At 38.2% G+C, this 20,918-nt stretch overlaps 1 protein-coding gene across 2 annotated transcripts in view; it reads left to right on the forward strand.

Moving 5' to 3' along the window:
- The window catches only part of LOC124863984 (Na(+)/H(+) exchange regulatory cofactor NHE-RF2-like), a 61,474-nt gene that overhangs the window by 37,559 nt on the left and 2,997 nt on the right, over positions 1 to 20,918 (forward strand). Inside the window, exons 3-5 of one of the 2 annotated variants that reach the window (XM_047358581.1) lie at positions 11,745 to 11,972; positions 20,350 to 20,503; positions 20,751 to 20,869. In XM_047358581.1, coding sequence (XP_047214537.1) covers positions 11,745 to 11,972; positions 20,350 to 20,503; positions 20,751 to 20,869 — 501 coding nt within the window. The remainder of the gene's footprint in view (positions 1 to 11,744; positions 11,973 to 20,349; positions 20,504 to 20,750; positions 20,870 to 20,918) is intronic. The other variant, XM_047358583.1, reaches the window with a different exon arrangement.

Here is a 20,918-nt window from a genome sequence, read left to right on the forward strand (position 1 = left end):
GTGTCCCAACTGGTTCTGATGGAGTTTGTGTCCGGTTCTGATGGAGATTTGTTCCTGGTTCTGCTGGAGTTGGGGTCTGGTTCTGATGGAGGGTTCCTAACTGGTTCTGATGAAGAATTCCTCCTGGTTCTGATTGAGTTTGGGTCTGGTTCTGAGGAATGTTGGACCATGGTTCTGATAGAAGGGACCTCTGGATTCTGAAGGAGATTTGGACCTGGCTCTGGTGAAGTTTTCTTCTTGGTTCTGATAGACTTTGACCTGGTTCAGATGGAGTTTGGACCTGGTTGTGATGAATGTTTCTCCTTGGCTCTTATAGAATTTGGACCTATTTCAGATGGAGTTTTGTACATGGTTCTGATGAAGATTTGTACCAGGTTTTGATAGTTTCCATCTGATTCTGATGGATTTTGGATAAGGTTCTGATGGAGTTTGGGTCTGGTTCTGATGGGGATTTGTTCCTGGTTCTGTTGGAGTTTGGGTCTGGTTCTGATGGAGGGTTCCTAACTGGTTCTGATGGAGATTTGTTCCAGGTTCTGATGCGCTAACAGCCTATATACAAAAGTCTATGAAATTGCCTTTTAAATTTAATCACTGTTGTCCAGCAGTTAGAACAGCACTACATGCTGTTTAAGTACTCAACACAAAATGGCCGCCAGTAGTTGCCTCCTATTAAGATGGTCAAAGGGTAGGGGGTCGGGTCAGGATTAGGCCATAGAAACGAATGAAAATGAATAGAAGTCAATGAAAAGTCCTCACAAAGATAGTAATCCATGAATTTGTGTGTGGGTGTGTGTGAGCGTGTGTGTGTGTGTGTGTGTCCGAGTATCAGACACGGAGTGAATGGAGGCAGAAACAAAGACAGAATCATATACAGACATAGACAGTAGGAGATACACAGAGCTATAAATAGAACAGTGAGGAATGAATCAGCCAATGGGCAAAGAGCGTCAGTGTAACTTGACACCTGCGGCATTTCTAATGCAGCACCTCACTATTGTCTCCCCCTGGCCTGGGCTTTTAACATGGAGGCGCATGCTCCTGAACTACCGCCCATAACTCGGAAACCGTAAGGGCTATCGACGTCATTCTTGGACCGTTTTTCTCAGAACGGACAGGGGAACGAGAATATTAACAAGTTTTTGCTGAAAATATAATATTAAAGGCAAAACACAAGGTGAAAAGAATGGGAAAAATTGAGAAAAACAGAAAAATGCCTGAACATGATCTCAAACAACGTCTAATAACTCGGAAACTATAAGGGCTATCGATTTGATTCATGCACCGTATGAATCAGCAGGCCTTGCTGAACAATCATGGAGCTTCTCAGGTTTCTACAAAAATCTGTCTGGGAGATGTTACCCTGTGAAAAAGTGTATAATTTTGACAATTTTTAAACTGGGTGAAGGTGAATTTTTCTCTCTCAAACAAAATTACGTCACGAGGAAACGATAAAAGGTATCCAAATAATTTTTGGACCGTAGGTATCAGCAGGGATCGATGAACAATCCTGGAGATTTTCAAGTGTCTACATAAATCCGTGTAGGAGATGTGACAGTGTAGAGAAGTGGAGGATTTTGAAAGTTTCCAATTTTAAGCGATTTTGGGAAGGACAGATTTGATACTCCTAAACAAACCTTTTTTATGACAAAACGATAAAAGGTATCAAAACAATTCCTTCACTGTGAGCGCCAGCAAGGTCTGAAGATAAATCTGCACAAGGCTCATGTCTCTACCTCGAACGGTTTACGAGAGGCGACGATTCGAATACATGTGACTTTAAGGATTTTTTGCTCTGATTTTTCCTGAAATCCCTATAGATTTCCTATAGAGGGTGTGTTGACTTTGTGTTGCTTCGGGGCGTGTTGCTGGAAAACTGTTTGTCCCACATCAATGAGGGTGACATTTTCTTAATCGCGAAAGAGCATCCTACGTTTTGATGTATAATTTGTATAGGTAGATTGAAAATTGAGCGAGTGAGGAGAGTTTGTTCGTTCTTTTTCAAGTTATTCAAAAACCTAGAGCATACACTCTAGCGACACGAACATTCCGTCATAGGATTACATTATAAAACTGAAAATCTGAAAAAATGTTTAAAAAGTTTGAAACCAAATTGTAGAAAAACTGTAAAAGATATCAAAAAGTTGAATTAAACAGTAATAGCAGAAGGCTGTGAAAGTATTTTAAAAGTTGAATGGTGTTTCTAGCTGAAAGTATGCGGAAGTAGTTAAATGGCAAAAACAGTGAAGTTTTAGCAGAATTTTTGCCATTTTCCATTCATTCCTATGGGAGCAAAAAATTCATAAAAAGCTGAATATTTTAAAAAGAATAAAAGGTATAAATACCAAAAGTCATAGCCGGAATGTCCTGAAAGGGCTGAATATTTTGAAATTTGAATGGTTAAAATAGCACAAAGTATGCAGAAGGAGAAGCGGTTCAAAAAGTGTACGAAAGCAACCAGAATAAGAATAATAATAATAAAGAATAAAGAGAAACAGGAACACTATAAGTGTGAATGCCTACTGCATTCACACTAATTAAACAAAATACATCAGTATGCAATAAAATGTAATGGTTAAAAGTTTTTAAGTTAAAATTGCTATTTTTGCTGAATCTGTTTTAATTCCTTAGGAGCCATGCCCCTTAGCCTTCCCCCTACTCCACAGAAATATTTTGGTCACCCTGCGCTGAGGGTTAAGAATGAGTAGCAAGGATGGAAAGGGCGTTCAGGTGCCTTGGTCTGTCTGAAGGTGAAAAGCCACTTTTAACATCAGTAAAGCTTGATTATTAGCATACAGTATGAAATCCTGTTGCCGAATATCATCTTATGTTTTTAACAGAGGAAGAATTTTATGCACAGGATACATTTGCCAGGCAGTCAATAGAAACTCTGTATATCGCTTGAGAGAGGGATCCTACCTTCCTCTGATAAGACAGGAACATTAATCATTGCATTGTTCTCTCATGTTGACAGCAAAACACCTGTTCAGCCATTTCTGCTTCATTTGTGTTAACAGACAGACCGAAGTTTAAAATCAGAACAAGCTGTTTCCATCAAGTTCAGATTCTTGCTCTGAGTCAAAGTAGTAACCATGACAAAGTGTGGATGAAAGCTTGATCCATGACTGATGTGGTTTCCTATGCAATGATGATTTCCTCTTTATCTTAACATATTTTATTCCATTATCTTTGCATTCACCCAGACATGTGCACATGACATTTTGACATTCCTTTTTCTCTGCTCTTAAGTGGAGTTCTGTTTACATAAAACTCAGAAAAAGCAGCAGGTACAGCACATGTTGCACACTCACACACATTGCAGTAGAGCTGGGGACTTTGTAAACAAACCCCAGCTGGTTTATCCTGCAGACACAAACTAAACAAAACACCGCAGAGCTGTTACACAATGCAGCACAACACCAGTGGGAAAAACTGCTGTTTATAGAGATCCCCGACCAGTCCTTAGGTTCTCATGTTCACTCAGCTCTCGTTAGCACCGCTCCTTATGCACATCCATCTTCCAGCTCAGGTTCTTTAATCCTGTAGAGGCCTTTTCTTTTCCGGTCACTTCCATCCAGCTATCCTTTACTTTCCTTTTTAAATCCCTATTTGCCTCTGTCCAGCTGCATATCAATTCATATTTCTCTCTTTTCATTCCCATTGCTGTCTCTCTCGCCCAGTCGGAAATGGTTACACATGCTCTTTTTCCATCTTGTTGAGCAACTTTTGAAGCATCTGCATGTAAGGGCAAAAATAAATTGACAATATCAGGAAAAATTTATTGTGGACAAGAAAGACATAGCAGTTTTCATAATTTTAAAATGATCCACATATGGATTATCAATTATCCTAATAGTGAGGTAATTTCAAAACTAGAGTTATACCACCTGAAGATGCTACACCCCAAAATGCACTAAGCTCCTCATTCTTTCACAAATGCTTGTAGAAGCAGTCTGCATGCCTAGCAGCTGGACTTTATACACCTGTGACCATGGAAGGGATTTGAAAACCTGAATTTAATTATTTGGGTGACTCACTACTTTTGGCAAAACTTTTTGTCAAAGTCAGAAAATAACTGCAATAATATATCTTATGATATCAATAGTCAGAGCAAATATGTAAAATTATAAAATAACTGTAACTATTACAAACTTGACTTGACCACGGCCCAAATTTGTGGAGGACCTATGAGGCTGAGGACAATAAATTGTTTTCTTAAAATAGCATTGCATATAACAATTACTTAGAATGCCTTATGCAATAAATGCACATTAGTCATGTTTATGGAGTTGAACATTAGAGATTTTATCAGCTAAACAGGTTTGCTGTTCTAACTAGCAAAACAACCAACATTTGTAGTGTTTGTTGAAACTTATTTCTCTTTTCTTTTTTTGTTACTATTTAGGATGTCTCCATTTTTACATTGGGGTCTACTTTTGCTCTCAAACTTCATGTAGGTGCTGAACCCATGAAACCTTCAGTTAAACCTAAAACAAAAACACAGTTTAATATGATTGGTCTGCTCATTGGTCCAAAACAGTCATCACTCCTGTTTTTGGTGGCAGGCAGATATAACGCAAATGTATTTGAGGCAGATAAGCAATAAAAGTAAAGCCTGGACAGCAAAAGTGGTACAGAAGCAAGTTTCATATCTAACTCCCTTCAGAGGGAAATTTGGCCTTTGGCGTTTCAAAGCTTTAGATGTGCAAAAAACTAAACCCCCAAAAAACTAAGCTGATTGTACAAAAGAGTGTTAAGTATGTTGTTAATGGACCCATTTTGTTGTATCATCACTAGTGGTTGAAGTGGATCGCATGTCCAACTGGTGGTGCCAGTGTAGGAGTAAAATTTTATATATGTAGTTTTCATATTTTATTCATTAAAAACTAGCATTACTTGGAATAACTGCCAAGAATCAGTTGTAATCAAACTTAAGTCACATTTAACTGGGCTGTGCACATTTAATCCTGATGATACTTTCTGTGCAGCCAGCTCAACTGAAATATAGTCAGTTCTATTATGTCTGAATTGGAGCTGCAAAAAAACACTGACTCATAATTCACATTTCAATACGTGAAGGTGCAACATTGCAACCCCAAAAGATTGCTTAGATGCAACACATGGTGGGATATCATATTAAAAATGCCATGAATTCAAATTCTACATGCCAGTAAAATGTTTGGCCATTTGGAAAGACAATGCCTTTCAATGCCTTCAATGACTACACTTAAAGTTGACAAAAAAGTGTTGGGAACATTGGGAAGTGCACAAATAAAGAAACAAGTCAGGAAAACACAGGTTAATCTTAATTGGTCGTTTCAAAACGTTTTCAATTTTCAGCAATTATATATATTACAATTAAATCTTTTTCTGATATCGTGATGCCCTAATTTGAAAACAATGTTACGGTCTTTTTCTTTGTTCTGTCACGTTTCTCACCTCTGATGTATACGTTTTTCTTTTACATCATCACCCTTATTTCAGAACTGGCTACATCTGTTATTAGAGAACCATATTGCTTTGCCTCAGGACTAAAAGAGAAGTGAATTGATTTATTAGAAGGTTTATCAGTTGATGTCAATCAGCTATGCTTAGCATGTAAAGCTGAAATCATTGCCCTACCTTCCTCACACATACACTAAAGTTTATTTGCATCAAATCAAAGACAGGTATACCAAACACTCAAACACACTCTTGCATGCCCAAACATACTTCATGGCATTGTGAGCCAACACTGAACCAGTGATCCTTAGCTGTGAAAGGGTTAACAGCAGTCACCATCTATGCATCACGGCAGGCCAGTGCTCAATTATTCAACAAGCTGAGATCCAGTTTCATCACCTGCCATTGCTACTGCCAGCAACCACTGCTAGGAAGGGAAATATACCCAGCTTTTATTTGCAGCTACACGCAAATTAAGCATGAAAGTCAATGTGTTGTCATTCCAGTTTTTATCACATTTTAACCTCAAACTGGCTCCACTGAGCTGCAAACAGACTCCTGTAAACACATGAGGTCATAGGTTTGTGATGCTTCTGTGCTTTTTAAACAGTGTGCAGGTATACATAAATATATAAAGGTTGCCAATACCAAGGTGTGTAATTAGATGATATTTATGATAAATATTTAATTTAAAGATAATTAAATTAGTATTTGAAATAGTAGGATGTGTAATTTTTTCATTCTTACACAGCATGTAATGATAAATGTCATCTTAAGGACCCTTTCTAGACAACAGATTATGCTCTTTTCAAATAAACTTGATTCTAATTTAATGCAAATTCAATTCAAATCAATTGAGTTCATTCTTAAACAATCCCATCAGAAGCTCAAATTCAGATCCAGTCACATACAGTTTAATCTATATAATAATGCAATACAGCTACTTTCAGTTGATAATATAATGTCAACTGGTAAAAAGTTATCCAAAAATGCCCAGGTGATCTTATCAAGTCATTAAGTTTTGTAGCAATCCCTTCTCATAAGGAAGAATGTGGCAACATCGGGAAAAACAATTTCCTTTCAACTGGAAGAAACCTCCAACAGTATTATTGGCCAACTGCCTCGATCAGGAGAAAAACACTGAAGTACTGAGCTATCTTTCTTTGGGGACGGAAAAACAAAGAGCACACAGAGTTAATGGCACAAATAGTTCTGTCAGCGGATTTGTCCAGGAATGAAGCAAAGTGTATTTGATTGTCTGGGAAACCAGAAGTCAGATTTGGGGAATCGCTTTGTTGGTTTGTGATGAACAGAAGAAAACATGCAAATATACAATAAAAGAGGACCGCATAAAAAGAAACACAATCAAATGCATAATGACAAGCCCATTGTTGTTAGAAAGTCAGGTAATTTTCTTATTTTTGCTGATATATTGTTTATGTCTTTAAACATTTCCAGCTTAGCCTCATGATCCAGTTCTAATTGCAAGTCTGAAAACCAGTTGGATGTAACTGTTTCTGATCTAAGATCTAAGATTGCACAATAAAAAATTATACTAATCTACAGCTTATTGATTAAAACAGTCTAAAAAAAAGACTGATGGCTAAAACAATGAATCAAATTAATCATGATTAATCAATTATTGAAACAATCGCCAACTAATTTAGTAATCGAATAATCAGGAACTGAAGTATACAGTTTTTGAAACATGCCATTTGTTCAAGGAGCAACCCACAGGAGCAGTAATTAGGCCAAAATTGTAAAAAAACAAAATAATTACATTTTGCATTTAAGTTAAAAAAAATCTTTGTAAATATGCTCTATTCAGAATTCATCAAAGTGACATAGTTTTAGCTTCACCTGATTCAGTTTCTGTAAAAAATGTCCTATTAAGCATCTTTTGCTCTCTGATTATTAATCAATTAATCGATAAAATAGTCGACAGATTAATCAATTAGCAAAATAATTGTTAGTTGCAGCCCTACATGGCGGTCACACTTAACTAGTAGTTTGAACGACAACACAAAACAAATATGATTTCATCGAAAAATCGGAATTGAGCATTAAGACCGGCAGTGTGAACGTGGCACAAGTGTTGTCAGTAGTGCTTGTCATTTCTAAGCTTCACCGTTTTTTACCATTATAGTTTTGGTCCTTTCACACCCAACGTTTTTGAGTGCAAAATGAGGTCATGGGACTTTTTTCTCCGATAAGGGAGAAAAAAGTCTCACAATTTGGTTTTATGTCTCTATTAAGCGAAATCCACTTAAGAGGTATTTTGGTTTGACCCAAGGTCCAGAATCTACTGGTCCCAACAAATTAATTGCAATAGGACGTAACACAAAATGTTTGGTAAGTAATACTCAATTAAATAAGTAATGAGAAGTTTAAGAGTATTAAATAGAAGTAGGATGGGATGAAATGGCAGCGCATAGGTACAAAATGGGGGTACAAACTTGGGAAGAGAGACATGTCAAAAAATGAACATAAAAGAAAAACCTGCCATCTACAATTTTAAGATATTCAAGAGAAATTATACACATGTATTGTGTGTATGTGGTGGTTTCCTCCACATGCTGTCCATCAGATTTACTGAAACAAAAGCTGATTGTGGCAGGACACAGAGGAATTTATGGTAAAGCACTACTTCCATTGACCGCTTATCCTCTCACTGTGCCCCAGCCGGGACACTGGGATCAGTACATGAAGGTGTGTATTGTTGGAAAAAAAACATTAGTTTTGTAGTGGGCGTGAAATATTCCATATACTGCAATTTTCTTAACAGCAAAGCAGTGTAATTTATCGACAGATGTTCCATGTGAGCTTGTTTGGATCTGCGTTGCAGGTTATTTTCCAGCGGCTCCTGCTGCATCTCCGCCCATGTGGGGCTCTGTTTTGAAAAGTGTCTGATGGTGATAACCGAAAGCTTTCCCTCATGACTTGAGGGTTTGCTGACAAAGGGGGAAAACTTTACATGTAAATTTTCTTCCTGTTGTCAAAATATTTATCTGCCAAAAAGCTGTTTCGACCACGTTTTCAACACTCACAGCTCAAACAAACACAGCGGTCTCATTCCATTACACTCCCTCTTGTTTTGAAAGGTTTCTTCTGTAACTTGAATCTCTTTGGTATAAACAAACTTTATCAGTGATTTTAATTAGCTTTTATCTGTGATATGTATTGACTATGACTGTTTAATTATTGTGGGAGACTTCAACATTCACATGGACAATCCTGAAGACATAAGTGCAATAGATCTATGTGACACTCTTAGAAATGTTGGTTTGACTCAACATGTTAAACAGCAAACGCACAAACAGGGACATATTTTGGATTTGATCATCACTAAGGGTCTAAACATTTCCAAGGTATCTGTAACTGATGTTGCCCTATCTGACCACTTTTCTGTTATTTTTGAAAGCATCATCTGCAATGACTCAGTTTGCCAAAGAGACATGATAAGAAAACGCATCTTTAAAGACAGTGCTGCTGAAACCTTTAACCAGATTTACTCTTCTACCTCCACTTTGCCCTGTAACACTGTAGATGAGTTGGTAGATAACTTTCATTCTAAAATCTCAGACATTATTGATTCAATTGCTCCAATTAAAGTGAAAGTCGTTTCTGGGAAGAAAATGTCTCCGTGGAGAAGTGCTCCACCAGTCAGAAGTGAAAAAAAGGAGTGTCGAAAAGCTGAACGCAGGTGGCGAAAGACTGGACTCCAGGTTCACTATAACATCTATAAAGAGAGACTATACAGATATAACCTACAACTGAAAAATGCAAGGGAATCTTTCTTTTCTGAGAAGTTTTCCCTTCTAGAGCTAATAACTGGTTGTGATAACTGACAGAGTCGTTCACATCATCACTGGTTTTTAGCCCACTCCTCTGCAGAATGGTTTCAATTCAGCTACATTAAAGGGTTTTCGAGTGGGAATAGTCTCTTCAAGCATCTCAGTTGGATTTAAGTTTGGCAATCAGGTCTCCACCAGAGCTGATTATGTGGAGATCAAGCCAACGTTACTAGAAGAATAACAAAAGTAAAGTGTAACTTAACTCTGTGACAAGCTCAGAGGGTCTGTGAGATGGCACAAGCCCCACAGGGGTGATTAGTAGGATTCAGCTCAGCATTGGGAGGCAGTCAGAGGTTAAACTGGCAGACACTCATGTCTCCCCACATAATGACTCCCAGCTGTGTTGCTCTCAGCATTTACGTTAGTACTCCACTTTTCCTTACCAGCATGTCTTACTGGAAACTTCTGTCATCTTGATTTCCCATCGTAAGTGCTCTCTCTCTCTCTCTGCATATCTGTTTATCTGTCTGCTGTCTTTCTTTGGCCTCTACTTGATCTTTTCATTTCTTCAACTCTCATTCTCAACCCTCTCGCTGCATCTAATTTTCCAACCCTCCCACGTACTTGACTCTCTCTCCCTTCTTGCTTATTGCCTTCCTCATCTCCCTTACTTTCTGTATGTTTTCCTCCATCAACCAGATCCCAGAATACTTATACATTTGATTAAAAAATCTATTTTTTCTCTCTCTGTCCTGCAACATTCAGTCTTATAGCCCAAGCCGAGCACTTCTTCTGCAGCCAGGAAAGAGAGGATGTGCAGGGACTCATGGGAGAATAATTGATCTGGATTGTTCTATTGTCTTTCTCCATTTCAGGGCAATCTTCCCAGATCCCTGCTACCCAAGAGTATTTGTTGCCAGAAACAAATTATATGTTTCTGAATGTCTTTTTTGTAGTGAAGAATTGTAATGGGGGTATCTACTTTTATTTTAAGTGAAATGACTTTAAAGCAACCTAGGCAGAGGATAAAGTAAAGAAAAGTCACTGATCATTGATTGAATGCTATTTTCAGTAACTATCTCTTGTCAACATGCTTCTGTACCTTCATCTCCTTGTTTTTTTCCCTCCAAGCCTCCCTACATATGTATTTTTAGCTTGAACAAGCTGTCCTCCGGCGCAAGCTTCACATATGGTCCAGAAACAGTAGTAACATAATAAAATATAGAAACGGCCCACATCATGTGTGCTGTCCGGTTCATGTGAACTCTTGCAGGTACCTGTGTGTTACACCTCACTGTTATTATGAGAGTCGGGCACATTTCATCCCCGGCTGTGTAGGTGGTAAATCAGCATGATTATGCCGAAGAGCTCGAGGCACAATTAATCTGGTTCTATAAATGTCATCACCCAAGCTGGCAGAACTGTTAGCAATATGCTGCAAATGGAAAGAAACAAAAAAATAAATAAATAAACACACTCTTTCAGGATACCAAACAGTTCATTCCAAGCAAAAATAAAACCAAAAACATGAAAAGAGGAAATATGAACATCTAGCACTAAATAGTCTATATAATTATACAAAGCAAATCATAGTATAATATAGTGACTATAATTGTGTGAAAATCTGCTATTTCACACTAACTTGTGAAAGATGTGGTCCACCTTCAGTATAAAAACTATTGCAGGCATGCAGAACTCACATGGTTACACTCACGTCACCTGGTTTAGATAATTAATTAATTATATTAATAATTAATTTAAGAAAATAAAAATTGCTGGTTGTTGCGGGTTTTCAGAAACACCCTTAATGGAACCTAATGAAAAGTAATTCATGTTTTGCGTTTTTTTGACTTGAACCTAGTGGCTTTTTACACAGATGTAGGCCAAGTCTTTACACTCCAGTGGCCCTACTTTAGAATATAATTTTGAAAACAGGTTTTGAAAAATTTTTTAATGGGCAAAGCCTCCCTGAACAGAATTAACCTATCAAGAACAACCCTAAACTTTGCAAAGTGTTTTCTCATTTCAAATCTAAAGCGCTTGGTGAAGGTGAATTTTGTTTGGAAAACGTATGCTGAAAATGTTCCCCTGATCAGCTGCATTATGATAACATAGAGCTCGGTTTAATGTGCCTTCAGCTAAAGTCAGGGCTCCCTGATTCTGCAGGTTTCAGCTAACACAGTACATGCATACCTGCGAGAGGCTAGCCCTACAGCTCTTTAACTCTGCCTGGGCTTTGTGTTTTTACTGGGAAACATTATGGTTATGCTATTTGAGGGTTGTATTAAAGCTTTAAAAGCATCTCTCACAGAGGCAGCAGTGGTAAAAACACCATGATGTGTTTCAGTATAACTGCACAACTAAATGTATCTATAAAGTGATTCAGCCAGAGATTCAGCCATCAATGTTTTTTAGCTTTTTAAAGTAAGCTATGAGTAGCAGGAACATAATTTATTTAAAAAAATGTTGATTGGCATGGGAAACTGATTTAGTCAAAAACATTTTTTCCAGGAGGCTTCAACAGAGGTGGAAACTCGGTCTCAGCCTCAGGACCAGTCACCTCCCCAGGTCGACCCGTCTAAGCTCACTCCACGTCTGTGCCACCTGAGTCGGTCTGCGGGGGGCTATGGCTTCAACCTCCACAGTGAAAGGTCACGGCCCGGTCAGTACATCCGCTCCCTTGACCCGGGTTCACCCGCCGAACGAGCCGGACTGCGACCACAAGACAGGCTAGTTGAGGTAGGAGAGAGACATTTAAAAGGAGCTGTTGTGTTAATATGAGTGACTTATATCTATAAAAGTTTGTTTAAGATGATATTCATATAGAGCAATCCAGTTGCCATTTAATAATTTCTTGTTCACACATGACGAGAACAAGTGGGGTAAAAAGATTTAACAGAGGAATTACAATGCTTTGCATAGGTATTCATACCCCTTTAACCTTTTTAACTTTTGTCACATTAAACCACAAACTTTAATATATTTTATGAGGATTTAATGTGATAGACCAACAGAAATTCCTTCATGATGGTGAAGATAAAGAAAATCGATACATGGTTCTCAAAAGTTTAAAAATAACAATCTGTAGAGTGTGACACACATTTGTATACAGCTTCCCTGAGGCTGTCTTTTGTAGAACCACCTTCGCTTCAGCTTCAAGTCATCTGGGATGTGTCTCTATCAGCTTTGCACATCTAGAGATGGAACATTTTCTTCCTCTTTGCAAGACAGCTGAGTCTCAGTCAAACTGGATGACGACCCTCTGTAAACATACATTTTAAAGTCTTGCTACAGATTGTGAAATGGATTTGGGACTGAATATGTTTCTAATCTAAACTATTCCAGCTCTGGGTGTATGTTTAGGGATGTTTTCAAGCTGGAAGGTGAACCTCTGTAGGTTCTTTATCCAATGGCTCTGTTCTTGTCACTCTTCCATAAAGGGCAGTTTTTTTAGAGTGCACAACTAATAATTGTCCTGTCGATAGATTCTCACCTCCACCTGAAGTGTGGATCTCTATAGCTCCTCCAGGCCACAATGGACCGACTAGGTGCTTTTCCTATTGATGCTTTTCTTACTGAACAGTCTGTTATCTGACAAAGAGTGGGGTATTGTTTTATAGCATAACCTCCACAACATCCTCCCTGACCTGTCTGCTGTGTCCTTTGGTTTTCATAAGGCTCATTGTTCACTAATGTTCTCTAAAAAAACTTTGAGGCCTTCAAAGAACAGCACTATTTGTACTGAGATTAAATTACACACAGATAGATTCAGTTTAGTACTTGACCTCTAAAGGTGATTGCTTGCCGTGGATTTTATTCTGTAGTATCAGGATAAAAGCGTCTGGATACATTATGAACGCTTCACCTTTCAGATTTGTATTTGTAAAAAACTTTGAAAACCATGTATAATTTTGTTTCCACTTAATTATGCACTACTTTGGTTTGGTCCATCACATAACATTCCAGTTAAATACACTGAGGTTTGTGGTTGTAATGTGACAAAATAAATGGAGAAAAGCTCAAGGCTTGAGAATACTCTTTTATAGCACTCTCAATAACCTATTTTGTGCTCAACATTTGCATTTAGTTTTTGAGTTATCACTTTAAGCTTTCTGTCCACAGTATCCTTACTGAAAAGTGTGTTGGTAAGTGAAAAGGATCCTCCAAAGCAGAGATAGATGAGAAAGATGTCAAACACAACACACTCAGTGAGAAAAGTGGCGGTGCACAAATGTCCTTGACTGACAGGAAACCTTAGAGATGAATGACAATAAGATAATTATTTGTTAATGATACTGGGCTTAACTGGTTTGTGTTGTCTCATAGAAAATCCTATGAGACAACTGCTGTCTCCCCTGAATTAAGTCTCCATGAACTGCAGGCTTCTGTGCTTGCACTCCTGCTTTTTGCTTGTGACATAATTTGCACAGAACCTTTCATTCGATTTCATGTAAATAAATAACTTCTTACACTTAAGAACACGTTGCACTCTCTTCCCATGTTACATTAAAAATGCCTGTTCTAAAACTAAAAGATTGATATCCAGTGGGTCCATAAAAGAATGACTTACTTGTACTATTTTCTAAAATGCCAAAGAGTTTAATGAAGAAAAAGAAAGACGATGATGGGATATGTTGCATAGGAGTAAAGACTCTATTAATGTCTCAGTCAACTGCACAATCATGGTACCTTCAAATCAGCAAAAGAATTGGAACTCTAGTAGAAAAAAATCATTTTAACAGAAACTTGAACCCTTTTGCATCTGAGAGTAAACGCATAATCGAAGTAAACACATCCATCATTCCCACGGCCTTTGGTTTCCTGGGAAGAACATTACGGTCCAGGACAGGTCACAGAGCAATATGCACACAGGACACTAAAACCTCCCTAATTATAAGTACAATAAAAATCATTTAGATTCAGTCCATGTAAACAAGCATGCAGATGAGTATGCACACTTTACCATTTATTTCTAATTGATCCTCTTGCTTGATTGCAGTGCTTTGTCCAATCTGATGGCATTTACTCAACATAAATGTCTAAAACTCCTGGAGATGCTTAGTTGTATTTAAAGGAAATAAGCTGTGCAGCAAAGCTGTGAAAGTCTTGGGGACAATCTGGTAATCACAATAACACACTTAGAATCAGAGGAAGCTTGTGTTTTGCGGCCTCACTTGAACATTAGTTAGCTGGTAACAATCTGTGGGAATATCCTGTAGCAGGTCACCAATGGCAACAAATGTCCACTTCTCTGACATGCTTCTATTTAGAAATAAAATATGGCGCAACAGTCGTTCAGGTTATGACCAGTTGCTTAATGTTGAGTAGGCCGCATGAACTCCTCTACAAGCTGTGAATAGTTTATTATTTATTTCTAGGAAGTTGCAAGACAAGACATTCATTTATCGCCCTTTTAAAGAGCAGATCTCACAGATCCTCACTTTGAAAGGGCTCAGGAGCTTTAAGAAGCCAAGTCAGCCACTAAAGCTTGTTGTGCTCCATTGGTTCTGAACTTTGCGTCCTCTTGAAACCAACGTATTAAGCTGTCATTCAGTGCAGCTTCTCAGCAGCATTGTAGGCGTGTAGTATCTGTTAAGAGAAGGTCTACACTAAATAATTTTTTTCCGAAATTGACCCAAAGCATTAGAACACCCGCATACCGCTCTTTCCATAATGCTTATGGTGGCCATGTATACCTCAGGTGTGCAGCTCTTTCCCCAGCATGACCTACAGTAGCTCTTTTACTCTTCTAGACACTTCCCTCCCCTGTGTGCACTCTGCATCCATGAGTAGGTTGCACCCTGGTCTAATGGCGCAATTATCGATCTGGCAATATGTTATAACTACTCAGATTTGTATTTTAGAGATTTGTGATAGTTATCTCTTGGAAATTTCTCTATGTAGATACCAAATATCAGTGACCCAATTCTCCATTTTGCAGATGGAATAAAAAATCCACCCCTTTAAGTGCTTATTGGTCAGCCTATGTTTAGCCTAAATGTCAGGTTTTGATTGATTGATATGCATTTATTTGATTTGTTTCAGTTTTTTCTATGTAAATGCAAACAGTTTGATGTTTTGACTCTAAAGAAGGCTACAAGCTGAAACACATTGCTCTGTCAATGAAGTTGGTTTCAAAGTACTTCATCTGTTGCAGGAGTCCCCACATACACGGATATTTATATTATATCCCATGGAGGCAGAGAGCCATAGATTACTTTCTTGTTCTACTTGTCCTGTCTTGGCATTGCAGGCATACCATATAGAGAAGCTGATTGCCTTCATGTGCCTGGGACGTTTTGGTCTTGAAATAATCTCTCAACATAAAATCCTAACTGCATGATTAACTTTAGTAAATCAAGGATGGATCCAGCACAAACGTAGACAGGCAACATTGCTGTAATACTACCCTGTTTTGTATGAAATTCAACCATTCATATTATCTGTGTATGGGTGGGTGGGTGGATGTGTGCTAATTTGTCACCTGGAGGTGCACAGTTGTTAGAATGGTGAGACAGTAGAAAGCCTCAGCACCTAAGAGCAGCAAAGGACAGGTGGACTTGGTTCTGGAAGGCAGCAGCAGGCCCAAGCAGACAGACATAGAACACATAGAACATAGACATAGAACATAGAGCAGCCATGTGGCCTACACAAAGGTATGTCATCAGTGAAGCACAGGTACAGCAGCCCCTAGGCCGAAGAGGCCCCCATGATGCCACCAGATACCCACAGCCATAATAACATCTATTTATATAATAATGAAGAGCTTTTATAGCAGGATGTATTTTGCTGTATTTTGTATTTATTTTCACATTTTAGAACAGAAAGCGTATTTTGTTTGAGATTATTAAATGTTCAACACTTTTATCTTGATATAATAGTTATGCTTTAAAACCTAAAAACTTATTGAAATCTGATCCGATGCTTGGGTGGTGTGTTTATGTGTGTACATGCTGTGATAATTGGAGTTGTCTCTGACCGTGTACCTAGAAAATCACAGGTGTTATCTGTCAGCAGCTTGTTAGAGAGCTGAACAACCATGAAAAGCTCTCCCTGTCTGCCGCTCATCATCTTTTTCTCTCCCCCCACGCCCCATTACACTGGAGTTGTGTCAGCAATGAGTGTTGTAAAGGCCACTGTGACAGCTCAGCTTTCTGCCAATGCTTGGCAGAAGCCCTGACGCCAGTGAACACCTCATCGGTCTCTGCTGTAACAGAGCGCGCTCTGAACCTCTGAAATCTTTGAGCTTGATATGAAACATCACATGAATATGCACCTCTCAGGCTATTTTTGTTTGGGGTTAAGTAATGATACAGCCTAACAGGGATTTCACATCTACATTTTAATCAGTTCTTTTTATTACTTTGTGGGATTCATTTTAGTTAAAGACTTGAGGCAAGTCTCAGCAGATAATGAAAACCAGCAAATAGTCCTTGTTTCTGTAATTTGACATTTTTACTTTCATTTTGTTTAACTACATTTTTGTCTAGAATATTTTATTTTTACTACAGTTAAATGTCAAATTTTATAACTATTCAAGTAAGTCAAATAATATTTTGGATTAATTCTTTAACTTTTGGTAAACAGTGCAGCAGTTTTTCTCATTTCACTTTAATTCTTATGCATGGAACTAATTCTGTGGTGTAAATAATAAAATTATAAAAATAAAACAACAATAATAATATTAAATGAAAAATATTTTTAATAATTTTATTTTGCTTTAGTTCCCAGACAGTAGAAAAACATTAATAACAGATTAATTCCCAATTAGTTATTTTCCAACCTTGCAAATTGTTTAAATTGAAAAATCATATTTCAAAAATCAGTTTAGGAATTAATTAATTTAAACAATAAATATATAATAAAGAGTTGGACAGCTTTAATATGTATTTATATTAGGGCATTTGTTCCTATTTAGCCTGAAAAATTCATACATTTCCTTCTGTTCATCCAAGATTGGTCACTGGGAGTGAGAGAGCAGTCACTGTAAATCAGGGTTTTAACCATTTTCTTTAGCGTAACCCTAAACCTGTGCTAACCATGTGATTAGTGTTGTTAGCATAGTTATCCTTACTAAAACAGCAGCTTCTGTGTATTCCTGAAAGAAGTTAGATTCCTACATTAACCCCATTAACAAAGCATGTTTGTTCTGTTCAGCCTTTCTGTTGTCTGCTTAAAGTCCGGCTCTCTTGCAGCCTTAATGAACAACAGACATGTCTCAACATCTCATAGAGTTCAGTTTCCTTTAAGCTCCTGTGCTTCCTTCATCTTCATTTTAATCACTGCACTGATACTGAAAATAGCTAACTTCTGAAGAAGGAAAACTTTATTCAAGAACACTTGAGTAAAGTATTTTTCCCTCAGTAACAAAGCCCACATCAGTGTTTTTTTTTTTTTTTTGCACAAGCTTGTAGCTCTCAGGTAAGCTGCATTCACTGATTGAAAAAGGTTCTGGTTTTTGAGATTCTGAACAACCAATCACAGATCAAGTACTTAGCAAGTTTCTTTGCATGTCTGCTAAAACATCTTTCTAACCAAATTTAGACATCGGTAGGGATGCCTCTATGTGGAAAGCCTCTCACCTTTCTTTATGGGGTCAGGGGATATACCTCGGACAGCTGCGTCGAGGAGAGGTCATCGACACATGTGGGACACCAGCTTAGTACACCACGCGATGCACTAGAAACTTTCACCTTTTAACCACATGTACGCATTTAAAGGGAAATAAAAAGGGTGTCCATTAACATTAAGTTGCTCAGGGCGTTTGCTGCGTATGACAGCTTATTGAACAGTCCTCTCTCTCATATCTTGTTTTCTGTGTTCTTTGTTCCTTTGTGAATCTAACACAGACCGAATAGTCAAAAGCCTCTCTCTCATGTGTCATGTTCGCAGATGTGCAGATCTGTTGGAAAGTTCTGGTTTTGATCCCCACATCAAAAAAGAGAAAGTACCTTTATTTTTAAACTCCATGAAGTGAAACACACACACATGAACACACACATTTAGTATTAAGAGGTTCCCTGAACACTGGTCCCATGGGAAATTGGCTTGTGTTGTGTTCCTAGATGATGTATTAATTAACCTAGGGGGAAGAGAACAGTGTATTGTCCAGTGAGGGTTGGACCATTAATGAAGTCAGTGAAACACAGCACAACACCTGTTGTCGGCCCAATACAGAGATCTATGTTCTCTCTGTACGGACCTGTCTGTCCCACTGTGTGACCGAAGGCCTGTCTGTAAGGTGTCGCATTTTCCATCTGTTGACATTCTGCAATTTCATTGGTTGTCCAGTGTTTTCCTTGCTACTCTTTCTCTCTAGTTTCCTTTTACTTTGCTTTTTCGTGTGTCTGCTAAATGACCTATTTATTCTGTCATAAAATCGATTTAATTTCTTTAAGTCTCCACTTCTGAATTAGACAAAATACAAGGTTTTTCCCTTTCTACATCCTTTTCTCCCACATCCGACCATAAGCGATGAATTTTAAACAAATTCGCGATCAGCAAAGTGACACCTGACACCTGAGCCACAGCCAGAGCTCAGGAGAGCCATCAATAATTGATAGCGTACCAACAACAGGAACTTGCTGTTTTGTGACACAGCCTGCTGAGCACCCACAACGGTCTAGACAAGGCTGCTGAAACGCAGCGTCCAGATAAGAGCAAGTGAAAACAAACCAGTTAGGGGCAGAGGTAAGGGAGATACTGTGTTTTCTCTGTGCATTTCACCCTTTCTGTTAAGGCTGCAGTCACATCTGCATGCACTCCTTCAACAGTGCTGTAAATCCATTGTCATTCAGTGTAAATTCAAAGCAAGAGTTCAAAAGTGTGTAAACGTGTGCCTGCTCCTTGAAAAAACTTGGTTTTATGAGCAATTGCTGGGTGGTCTCTTGGCTCCCTCTTGTGGATCAATTAGGAAACACATGTACCCAATAAATGTAGCGTGGCTTCCAAACTGTTTCATACCCCTGAAACATCTGCATATTTTGCTACCTTTGCTACCTACAATCACAGATTTCAGTGCATTTATTGGATTATTATATGATGGACCAACACAAAGTATTTAGTAATTTAAATAAATCAAAGCAAACTAATACTAACTAATGGTTTCTTTTTTTATGAAGATCTGTGTGGATCTGTATTTAGTCCCCCTGAGTTATTACTGTAGTTAATACTGTACGGCTTTTTTGAGAATGTTTCTAACAGCTTGGCACATCTACAGACTGAATTATTTGACCCATTCTTCTTTGGCTCAGGGTCAGTCGAATTGAAGAAGAAGTCTCCGTGGACATCAATAGTGAAGTCATGCCACAGATCCTCAGGTGGACTAAAGTCTGGACTTTGACTCGGTCATTACATGAACATACTTTAATCAAAACTATTCCACTGTAGATCTGGTCCCAAGTCTTTTGTGGCCTCTAACAGGTTTTCTGTACTGAAAATAGGGTAGTATGTTCATGGTGATGTGCTGTGCTAGTTTACTACTGATGTAGTTTTACATCAGTCCAAATTATTACATTTTGGCCTCCTCTGAACTGAGGACCATATTTCCTATATTTGCTGGGTCTCCAACGTAGCTTGTGGGTTAAACATATCAACAGCATTCTCCTTGACCTGTTTGCTGTGACCCCTGGTCTCCGTGATGCTTTGTTCACTAATATTCTCCAGCAGACCTCTGAGGCATTCACAGGACCGCTGGATTTATACTGAGAGTAAAATAACAGAGGTAGAAACCTTTTTAGGTGACTTCTGAATGTAACTGGTTGTGTAGGATTTTGTTCAGGGGAATCAGAGTAATGGGGGCTGCACAACTGTATTTGCGATGCAGTGTACACCGTTATTTTCAGGTATTTATTTTTAAAACATTATGATATACTAGATATACTATCTGTTATTTTAATTTCACTTCACAACTATTCAGCACATTGTGTTGATCTATAATGTAAAATACAAATAAAGGTTTGTGATTGTTATGTAATAAAATGTGGTAAAAATCAAGGGGTATGAATACTCTTGCAAGTCAGTGTAAAAACTTTCTGAGTTAGACTCAACCAACAGTATTTAAAAATCTGCATCATTTTCACAGAAAAAAATCTCTTTATTTTCTGTTGTTGTTTAGGTGAACGGTGTGAACATTGAGGGCATGAGGCACACAGAGGTAGTGGCCTTCATAAAGAAAGGCGGAGACGAGACCTGGCTGCTGGTGGTGGATCCAGAAACGGACGAACACTTCAAGAGAACAGGAGTGGTCCCCACAATCAGCCATGTCAACGGTGGGAAAGGCTGAATGTCAAAAGTATTCGAGATATTGATGGTGGCACTTACTTTGTAATTAAGATTCATGTTAAAGTGTCACTCATCATATTAGAAAGGATTAAAAATAAATTAGGAACACTGTTTTGCAATTAGATGACTAAGAATGAATGAATAAGGTCTTTGCATCAAAATTGCACAGATTAGAGTAGTAAAAGAAACAACAATTTTTATGTTTTGCCTCTCTTGTCATTTTTCTTTTACCAGATTATGATGGTCCTTCCATATCCAACGGTTCCCCCAGCCCTCAGATCAACGGCAGCTCCACCACACAGTCCATCAGGTCAACGCACTCAGACCTCAGTAGCCAGGGCAACAGTACGCAGGTCGGTGGGGAAACTCACACACGCTGTTCTGCTTTAAAGTCTGAACCCT

This window comes from Girardinichthys multiradiatus, chromosome Y (assembly GCF_021462225.1).
Source record: "Girardinichthys multiradiatus isolate DD_20200921_A chromosome Y, DD_fGirMul_XY1, whole genome shotgun sequence".
In the NCBI taxonomy this organism is placed as follows: domain Eukaryota; kingdom Metazoa; phylum Chordata; class Actinopteri; order Cyprinodontiformes; family Goodeidae; genus Girardinichthys; species Girardinichthys multiradiatus.